A 10,525-nucleotide genomic window follows, 5' to 3' on the forward strand; every position below is an offset into this window, starting at 1 on the left:
GACGCCAGTTATATTTGACATTTCCATCTCCCTGTTAAAATATAATAAATAAATTTTTTTGCAATTTTTTGTATACTCTAAAAGAAGACAAGTAAAGGTTGGTACTGTTAATTTTTTATATTTATTGAAATAAATTGGTATTCACAGAATATGATTAGCCTATGACCCGCTGAACCAATATCCAATACAATTATCGTATTCACCTCAATATATCTATGTGATACCGCTCGCAAATCACACGGTTTAAATTTAGATTTGATTGATGTTTGTAAACATCAAAACGTTCAATGCTGACTTCTTGAGATCAATTTAAGAGTACAAGAAGTTCATTGTTAAGTTCAATCGATTTATGGTTCTTTGTGTGGGTCGATAGCGCTTGCCAGAGCCCGCCAGGCATTCCGCAGAGACCTGGACCTAGCGTGACAATCGCAACATCCAGCCTGCGCGCAGCGACACCCGCGCGCAAGCGGTATGGGTAAATATTCGCCAAATTTTTTGGGCAAAACAAATAAAAGAGAAGTACGAAGACGTAAAGGCGGGCGTGTCTATAAAAGGCCGACAGAGGGGTGCGCGGGGGTGGTAACACGATCCGTGAGCTCCAGGCGGCTGGCGGCCTGGAGCAGCAGCGGCGGCGCGCGCGGGGGCTGCGGCAGGCGGCGGGCGCGGGGCAGTGGACAGCGGTTGATGCGCGCACGCAACCCGCACCCGCTCTCACTAGTCGAACGGTGCCCGACCGGTAACGTAGCGCCGACTGCCGACCGAGAGACGAACCAGCGACAATGTCCGCCGTGGCGAAGACTTCCAAGTATACCTACCGCAGCAGCGGCGGCGGCACCACCGACGTTAACATCGAGTACAGCGCCGACCTGAGTGCTCTCTCCAGGCTGGAGGTACCGGCCGTTGAATCAGTGCAGTGCTTGTGAAGTGTTTTGCGGATACATGATAGAATATGTTATATTTTTCAGGACAAGATTCGTCTCCTCCAAGATGACCTGGAATCCGAAAGGGAGCTACGTCAGAGGGTAAGCGATGAACGCGCGAAATGTGATATGATGGCCGGCGCGGCCATAGCGGGCGCGCCGGCGCAGGTGTGGGCGGGGCGCGCGATACCTCTATTAATACCGCCGCCCTCGATTTTCCGCCTTCCGCCCTTACATAAAATTTCTCTATGGAATACTTTTTCTTACTTAATGTAACACTTAAAAGAATTAGCTTAATATAAACTTAGCTATATTTTGCTTAATTAAACGTGAGATAATATGCTGATATTTTACATAATCATGTGTGATAAAAATGATTAAAAATGTATATTTTCAAAATGTAACTAACCATATTACTAGTGTTATTTAACAAAATTTTATGTGTCACAAAAATTATATTTACAAAAATATTACAAATTTTGAAATGAATAATGAATAACAAATTGTGTTATGCAAGTTGTTAAAATTTTTTATACGTATTTATTTTATCTTCTAAAAAAATGACCCACTGAATAGGTAAAATTAGAATAGGTGTAAATATATTATTTTGTTATATATTGAAATGAAAATGTTACAATTTCATAATCGACATTATCTAATATCGACTGTTATCATTTAGTTTGCTCATTCTATTTTGGACAGTTGCGCGGCGCAACGCTCGGCCGACTGCTCGTAGCGTGCTACGCTCGCAACTAATCCTACCCAACAGATCATAGGCGCTGTGATATATTTAGCCACCTGCACGAAGCTCTTAAATCTCAACTTCTCGTTCTCCTATCTCATTTTTGAAACTGGGCCAAAAGATGGGTGTTCGTCGAGAATGCCACAATATATTGAAATATAATAATAGATCCAGAAATTACTAGCGAAAATATCCGGATTAGTCACAACTCTGCGACTTGAACTGGATCTTTTTATAGATTGAAACAAATACTGAAGTATGTGAAGGTCGTATTGTCGAACAGAAATAGGTGGAACTAAACGTGAATTATTCCAATTTAACTTTTTTGATGTTTTTCATCTCCTTAATTTCGATAATTTAAATAGATAACTAATATAAATTTATTCAACTTTTCTTTTAATTAATTTTGTATACGTGTGGTACATAGTAATTTGTAATTAATCTGATTTCATTAATAGTTCAAATTTACATTGATAAAACACAAAAAAGTTTGTAAACATAAGACGGATATCTAACAGTTTGGTCTATCCTAATCGCATGACCTACCTTCATGCTCACTGTGTGTGATTGAATGTTCCATAAATTCTATTAAGTATATGTAAGAGTTAATAAATACATTGCATTTTATATTCACAGATCGAAAGAGAGAAGGCAGATTTGAGCGTACAAGTTATCCAGCTCTCGGAAAGGCTTGAGGAGGCTGAAGGTGGAGCTGAAAGTCAGGTAAACTTTCATCACATATTAGTTTATATATTATTATTAGCATTAGGTATAAGGTAACTATTATAAAAATAATAATATCAAGAAGACATGGAAATGCATGAATAATTCAAGAATCCCGATAGAGATAAGGATCATGAAGATATCATTTGAAAAAGTGATGAGCTATATTGAGAAAAAACAAAAAGATCAGATCATATCCTTTTGTATTGAATTTAAAGATATTAAAATATGACAGCAGAAGATGTTTGTTGATCTCTATTAAGCAGAACAAAACTGAAAATGTATTTGAAGAAACCAAGGCAGAGGAGCGGACTTGTATATTTTTTTTATTATGATAAGGTTGACTATTTTCCCCCATTTCTTTAATATACATATTATACACTATACTCTATGTGGCGTTGCGAATTTTTATGCAAATAATACATAATGCTATTGCGAATTGTTATATTGTGTTTTGTTTTTGCATTATCATTTTGTTTTAGGTACAACTTTTATTTAGATTTTTATAGCTACAAAAGTATAAACGAAAACCACAAGAATAATGTAAAAAACTTACATTTTGACAAAAAAATTTAGAATAGGTCAAGGATTTTAGTAACACTTTCCGCAGTTTAAGTAAAAATAATATCAAATGCGTACCCCAAATTGTAAACATGAATATGGGGATGTAATTTGAAATCCATTCGTATATTTTACAGTTCGAGATCAACAGAAAACGAGACACGGAGTTGACCAAGCTTCGTAAGCTCCTAGAAGATGTTCATCTCGAATCAGAGGAAACAGCTCACTTGCTTAAGAAGAAACACCAAGAAATCGTCGTTGACTTCCAGGAGCAAATCGACAAACTTACCCACAGCAAAAGCAGGTGAGGACATTTGCTCCTACACCAATCATTTTGTGTCATTAAAGCTGCTGCGAATTACGTTAATTGTTAAGCTAAGCGTTTTTATACCCACCACTCTACGGGGACTCCTCGGATCCTTGGTGACTTGTTTATTCGCTGTTATCATAAACTTTCCTGACTATGGCAGTTAGTTGCATTATTATCTCTTTGTCCTCAGGGTCGAGAAGGAAAAGGCTAAGTTCCAGGCCGAAGTTTACGAGCTGTTGGCCCAAGTGGAGAACATAAGCAAGGAAAAGATCACAATTTCAAAGACCTGTGAACGCCTTGAAATCACCATCAGCGAACTTCACGTCAAGATTGAAGAATTGAATCGCACTATTGTTGATATTACATCACACAAGCAGCGCCTTTCCCAAGAAAACGTTGAGCTTATTAAGGAAGTTCAGGACCTTAAGGTACTTTTTTTAGCTTTTAGATAAATATCTGGTTCGATGAAAGCTTTGTCTATGCTATAACGTATGTAAATTTGTTATAGGTGAACATCGAAAACGTAGTGTACCTTAAGAGCCAGGTTATCAGCCAGCTCGAGGACGCGCGTCGTAGGCTCGAAGATGACGAAAGAAGGCGCTCAATCCTTGAGGCTAACCTTCACCAGGTAAGATGAACCCCGTACCTTTTATATTCACTTTATAAAATTATTAAATTTTAAATCTTATTTGTAGAGGATTGTGGGATTATATTAAATAAATGTTTTATATCTAGGTTGAGATTGACCTGGAATCCGTCCGCGTCCAACTGGAAGAGGAATCCGAGGCTCGTTTGGACCTTGAACGTCAACTGGTTAAGTCCAACGGTGAGGTGGCGCACTGGAGATCCAAGTTCGAGGCTGAGGCTGCCGCTAGGGCAGAAGAGATCGAAGAAATCCGTCGCAAGTACTCCGTTCGCATCCAAGAGCAGGAAGAACAGATCGAAACCCTCATCGCTAAGATCAGCAGCGTTGAGAAGCAGAAGTCTCGTCTCCAGAGCGAAGTAAGTGAAAATGAGAATATGTATAAAAGTTGATATACTACAATTCTCAATTCATTAAATCATGTCTATTGCATATAATCATCTTTTAATTCATAAATTTAACCTCGACAGGTTGAAGTGCTCATCATTGACTTGGAGAAGGCGAACGGAACTGCTCGGGAGTTGCAGAAGAGAACTGAACAGCTTGAACGTGTGAACATCGAGATCAAGTCTCGCCTTGAGGAGACAGTGCAGCTCTACGAACAGAGCCAGCGCGACCTGCGCAACAAGCAGACAGAACTCCAGCGCATCAGCCACGAGCTCGACAAGACCCGCGAACAGAAGGACGCTCTTGGCCGCGAGAATAAGAAACTGGGTGGTAAGACATTTTAGTTCATTTATATATAAAACCACCGTGATGGTACCACGAATTTAGTTTAAAAAATATGACAATGATAAAATTTTTATCACCTTATTACAATAACGGAGCTAAAAAACCTCGCCCTTCCTTAAAAACTAAAACAAATTTACATATATACAAACGAGGCAAACGTTTTAGGCAACATTTTCTGTCCTTAATAGTGTTTCAGAAAGTTTTCAATACAGTAAGCGTAATGATTTCTCGCAGATGAGTTGCACGACGCCCGCGCCACTGTCACTGAGTTGACCCGCCGTCTTCACGAGCTCGAAATCGAGCTGCGCCGTCTTGAGAACGAGCGAGAAGAACTCACCGCCGCATACAAGGAAGCTGAGGCTGTAAGTAGTATATACCTGACAGATTAATAACTCTTTCTTTAATTGGCACACCTGGACATGACCAGATCAACATTGGAAAGATCAGGACACCAGGACATGACCAGGACATGAACAAATAATAAGTAATATCTATATATACACTTAAATTGAAACCAGGTTATTATTCTGTACATTAAATGTTTATGAAGAAGAGTTATTACCATGCAATACGAATGTTTTATAACATGTGTGCTCATCTGTCGTTGATTTTGACAAATTGTATATGGTTATCGGTCAATTAGGTTTAACTTATAAGGCTACACTATATTTGAAAAAAAATGGGGCGTACGTAACGTGTACGTAACCCGTGTACGTAAAAATTTAACGTTAAATTAACGAAATAAGTTGTCATTGAACACCTTATTTAATTAGGCTTTACGAAGGAAATAAAGATTAGATATTAAATAAATATAGATCATATTATATGAGGTTGTTAAAGTTAGTCGAAGATAATATACCAACCTAGAGATTGTATTGTGATGCGTAAAACTGTAGGGGGGCAGTGCTAATTCGGCTTTTTCGAAATAATAGTAAAAAATTAGTAATAAAGTAGACACTTAAAGTGTCTTTGATTGCCCGAACTAACCTAAAAATCCAATTGTGTTTTTGCTTTAGCAAATTTGGTTAAATCATACAATAAACAAAGAATCTTCTTAAAATATAAATAACGTACCAAAATAAATAAATATGTACATAATCGGTAATACCTAAAGGTAGGAAGCTTATTTTAATTAATAAACAATAAAACACTCACTTTAATAAAATAAAAATTATAAGACTATCTATCTAAGAATATCTACTTTACCTATATAGTTCAATATGACTACATTGTATATAAATGCGCATGCTTGCCGTCACGGCAATTTTAATTATAGTAAATGATCGTTCAGGTGACGGCAGAAGAGCCAAATAAACTAATTAAATTGATTATTTGCCGAAGCATTTGTGTTGGCAACGGACACATTCAATTTAACCGAAATTACGTCACACGACTGAATCTTAAAATATATTACGCGTAGGTTTCGCGCTCACATATCGATAAAAAATTATTTTACTAGGTGATATATTTGCAGCGATATTTTAAACCAATTTCAGATTAATTTATTTTCTGTTTAAATACTACTTGCCGCTTAAATATGTCATCCATATTATTGATATGTAACTGACACTCTCCAATTTTATTTCATCGCATTAGCCGGTTTTTGTAGAAAATGACAATAAATCGATTAAGCAATAGTTTAAAAAAATCAGAAAGGAAAGTTTTCAAGGGAGCTATTTAAGTACAAAATTCAACACTCATCATTGCACTTATTATATGTATTGTAAAACCTTTTATACCTAATGAAATATAAAATCTGGAAGTGTTAATTATTATAATCTAGATTGAAGCCAAGTGATGTTGGGAATTCAATTTTGGCAACTTAAATTATATTACCTTATCCCTGTAAAAGTTTACATAATTTTTTTTAATCAATAAAGAAATATTAATAAAAATAATGATATATTTAGGGCCGCAAAGCTGAGGAACAGCGCTCACAGAGGTTGACCGCTGAGCTCGGTCAGTTCCGCCATGAGGCTGAACGCCGCCTGCAGGAGAAGGAGGAAGAAATTGAATCCATTCGGTAAGCCCCAAACTAACTCTTTAGAAATCATAAACAGATATTAATGCAAATGTATCGTAGAAACAAATAATATAGTTGACAATAATTGTGTAGTGATCATGGATTCTTAAATAGTCACAAGTGAAAAATCTTGACACGTTAAGGTTAAGTTTAAAATCAATAACGATCAATCAGCAAAAATAGTCATATCCGGTACGATCCATGTACGTTCAAACAAAATATTGTACAGTGTAATGAATTGGCAAGATTCCCGTTTAAATATAGCGGCGTCTCTGGTTGGCCAAAACTGCACTTCGCAAGTCTGCTAGTTGGCATAACAGTTATAGTTTAATCACGCTAAAGCCGACAGTGCATTATGATAATTCATAATCAACGATAAGTGCATTCGAATATATTGAATTCGGTTTATTTAAAAAAAAATCATCATGCCACCAGTGAAAATCCCCGAATCTAAGTGGAATAAGCCTCCCACAGCTATATATGAGGATAATTACGGATATGGAATTAATTTTTATCAACCTATGATCGACTATATCACAGCAAAACAACAAGGAGAATCTGTGAAACCGCCTCATTTGCCATGGAATAATGAACGAGGCTTAGAAAAATATAGATTCGATAAACCAATCAAGGCTTACTCAGAGCACGATTTGAGAAAAATATCGCGGGATGTTTCTGAACAAGCGAAGAAAGATTTGAGTTCAGTGAGTATTAGTAAACGATCTCCATTTTCAGTCATTGCAACCGCAGCTGCGGCGAATATAACAAAACATATTGAAACCGAGAGTGTAACGGTCAAGACTAAAAGGAAGAGAGTGGAAAAGGAAAAGCTTTTTAAAGAAAGACAAAATAAAATGCTTGCAGACGTTGAGAAGCAATTAGCAACACTAGGTTCGAATGCAGCTATAGAATCTGAACTCAGATCTAATGCAAAATTATATCGGGGAAAATCCGCAAAAGCTATTGCTCATACATTACTTGAAGAGAGCAAACAGAATGTAATCAATGAAAATAAAAAGGGAATACAAAAGAAAAATTTTAAATTAGACAATGATTGGCAAGAGTTAAAAACACTTCAGCATATAAACCGTCAGAACCTAGATAATGTTTTGCCTTCTGAATTTAAAATAAGATCCATCCAAACATTATGTGAATCTTCACCTAAAGTATGTCTTGTGCAAATAGAAACTGAAATTCCGAATATAAATATCGAATACGTTGAAAAATTGAACGAATTAAAAGAAACAATAAAACAATTTGATAAACTTGACATGAGTATTTTGGCTAGCAGCAGGTAATAATTTTCACTTGATCTAATAAATTGTGTAAATCATTTTTAGAATACATTCTTGTTTAACAGCAAACAGACCAGCATTGAAATTGAGCAGCTTAACGCTCGCGTAGTGGAGGCTGAGACCAAGCTCAAGACTGAGGTCACCCGCATCAAGAAGAAGCTGCAAATCCAGATCACCGAACTTGAGCTGTCTCTTGATGTTGCCAACAAGACCAACATTGACTTACAGAAGACTATCAAGAAGCAATCTCTGCAGGTGCCACAACTGTTTTATTTTATAACGAATAAGTTGAACAAAATGTATCATACGTTAATCACTTCTTTTATTTTTATTTATTATATTTTATTTTATAGGTTTTATTAATTATAATATTTACATCAACAGCTTACCGAGATCCAGACTCACTACGACGAGATTCAAAGGCAGTTGCAGGTGACCCTTGACCAATATGGTGTTGCCCAACGCAGAATACAATCGCTTACTGGTGAAGTCGAAGAGATCCGTGGCAATTACGAACAGGTATATGAAATGTACATTTTTATAGTTTCACTTAAATAAAGATATAACAGAAATGAAAGTAACGGTGTGTATATTTAATTATCAGGCCCTCCGTGCTAAGCGCACTATTGAACAATCGTTCGAAGAAGCCCAGACGCGCATCAACGAACTTACCGTCATCAACGTGAACCTGTCCAGCAGCAAGGCTAAGATCGAACAAGAACTGGCCGCTGTAGCTGCTGACTACGACGAAATCACCAAGGAGCTGCGCGTCGCTGATGAGAGATACCAGCGCGTACAGGTAACTTTTTTATCAAAATTGCATGAGGATATAAATTTGTAGTAATAAAATTCAGACAACATTTTATTGTTAAATCACTCATTGTAAAAATATATTTATACATCGTACTCTTTCAGACTGAGTTGAAGCACACCGTTGAGCACTTGCACGAAGAACAAGAGAGGATCGTCAAGATTGAGGCTATTAAGAAGTCCCTTGAAATCGAAGTCAAGGTAACCTGAGATTCTAAATTTGGTGTATCTTATCTAGTAAAACGTTCTTGAAAACTATATAACTTTATTTCTTAATTTTTAGAACATTTCCGTCCGTCTGGAGGAAGTCGAGGCTAATGCTATTGTTGGTGGTAAGCGCATCATCAGCAAACTCGAAGCCCGCATCAAGGATATGGAACTTGAGCTTGACGAAGAAAAGAGGAGACACGCTGAAACCATCAAGATTCTGCGCAAGAAGGAGCGCTCGCTCAAGGAGATCATGATCCAATGCGAAGAAGACCAAAAGAACATCGTCCTTCTTCAAGACTCTTTGGAAAAATGCTCCCAGAAGGTCAACATCTACAAGAGGCAGTTGGCTGAACAGGTAAAATTTACGATACATTTTCACAAAAAATATAAATGTAGATAGTATCTATAAGCAGATAGTCAAATTGAACAAATTGTCGTGTGAAAAATTGTTAAAATACGTGTACGTATTTAAATTTTAGGAGGGCGTTTCCCAACAAAGTGTCACAAGGGTGCGACGATTCCAACGCGAGCTCGAAGCTGCCGAGGACCGTGCTGAAACTGCCGAGAGCAATCTCTCTCTCATCCGCGCTAAGCACCGCACTTTCGTCACCACTTCTACCGTACCTGGCTCACAGGTGTACTTAGTGCAGGAATCCCGCGCACTTAGCACAGAGTGAGCGACTCATTCTTAGCCCCGCCACACCAGCATTTCTCACCAACATCAAGGGGCACAATTCCGGTCGGGTTAAGCCTAGTCGTTCGATAAGTGATGTTTGACTTCCGATAGATAGTACTAGAGGACGAAAAGCCCACTAGTGCCATCTAACTATAATCGGAGAAGATTCGGGACGGACGCTCGGCGCCGTGGCTCGCCCTAAAGCTGCAGTGTCTCCACATCGCCTAAGCCATTCGCCGACCGTTCATCCCGCTGTAATTTTTTTAATTGTAATGCTAAATAATTGAAATAAAGGAACCAATAAACCCAAAAGCTTTTTATTATTATGTCTAATAAGGTCATCGGCGCTATGAAATACGAGAACATCGCGGGCCATTATATGCACTAGCCAAAAGTGAAGAAACTGTTGTTTTATATGATTATTATTTATTAATTGTGCAATACATATACTTACTATACGTTTGTAACTGTAACTTTAATTAATTTTAAAAATAAATGAAATAAATGCTATTTATGTTAAAGAGTAAAAAAACAATAAAAGTTTAAAAACGAAATGAGTTTTATTTGTACAAATATAGAACTTAACGTCATACATCTATTAGATATCTTAAAGTTTAAGAATTTTTAATTATATTAATTTAAGCAAAATTCATAATTAAAAATAAGATACATAAGTTGTTAAGAGCTTTAATGTCAATAGGTTTGAAGAAAATGTAAATTATCTAATATGTTATAAAATGAATATCAAAGAGACACAATCAATGGTAAAATCATCACTTCAAAAGTTTATTAAATACTCCATCAATTTTATTTGTTATAAAATTTATACAGATGGTACGGGGTTGTCCATTAATCACGTGATCTTTTTTTAGCATTTTTT

The 10,525-nt window shown here is 36.9% G+C and overlaps 2 protein-coding genes across 2 annotated transcripts; both read left to right on the forward strand.

The window, feature by feature from the left end:
* Positions 1 to 667: 667 nt before the first annotated feature.
* On the forward strand, positions 668 to 10,195 carry LOC119835709 (paramyosin, long form-like). Its single transcript, XM_038360687.1, has 16 exons — positions 668 to 890; positions 966 to 1,022; positions 2,299 to 2,385; positions 3,084 to 3,250; positions 3,447 to 3,684; positions 3,765 to 3,884; positions 3,992 to 4,258; positions 4,370 to 4,616; positions 4,866 to 4,993; positions 6,542 to 6,654; positions 8,015 to 8,204; positions 8,334 to 8,468; positions 8,554 to 8,748; positions 8,865 to 8,960; positions 9,043 to 9,324; positions 9,449 to 10,195. Exons 1-16 carry the CDS (start codon positions 780 to 782, stop codon positions 9,644 to 9,646), a joined length of 2,631 nt encoding a protein of 876 aa, XP_038216615.1. The 5' UTR covers positions 668 to 779; the 3' UTR covers positions 9,647 to 10,195.
* LOC119835710 (paramyosin, short form-like) lies at positions 6,798 to 7,967 on the forward strand. The gene has a single exon (XM_038360688.1). It carries the CDS (start codon positions 7,080 to 7,082, stop codon positions 7,950 to 7,952), a length of 873 nt encoding a protein of 290 aa, XP_038216616.1. The 5' UTR covers positions 6,798 to 7,079; the 3' UTR covers positions 7,953 to 7,967.
* Positions 10,196 to 10,525: the final 330 nt, after the last annotated feature.

This window comes from Zerene cesonia, chromosome Z, assembly GCF_012273895.1.
Source record: "Zerene cesonia ecotype Mississippi chromosome Z, Zerene_cesonia_1.1, whole genome shotgun sequence".
Classification (NCBI taxonomy): Eukaryota; Metazoa; Arthropoda; class Insecta; order Lepidoptera; family Pieridae; genus Zerene; species Zerene cesonia.

What these genes read in the sequence shown, in the direction of transcription:
- LOC119835709 (XM_038360687.1), top strand. Translation starts at nt 780, where the DNA reads ATGTCCGCCGTGGCGAAGACTTCCAAGTATACCTACCGCAGCAGCGGC. An exon ending in AGTCTCGTCTCCAGAGCGAA is followed by an intron (nt 4,259 to 4,369) that starts GTAAGTGAAAAT and finishes TAACCTCGACAG; the next exon opens with GTTGAAGTGCTCATCATTGA. An exon ending in CGAGAATAAGAAACTGGGTG is followed by an intron (nt 4,617 to 4,865) that starts GTAAGACATTTT and finishes GATTTCTCGCAG; the next exon opens with ATGAGTTGCACGACGCCCGC.
- LOC119835710 (XM_038360688.1), top strand. Translation starts at nt 7,080, where the DNA reads ATGCCACCAGTGAAAATCCCCGAATCTAAGTGGAATAAGCCTCCCACA.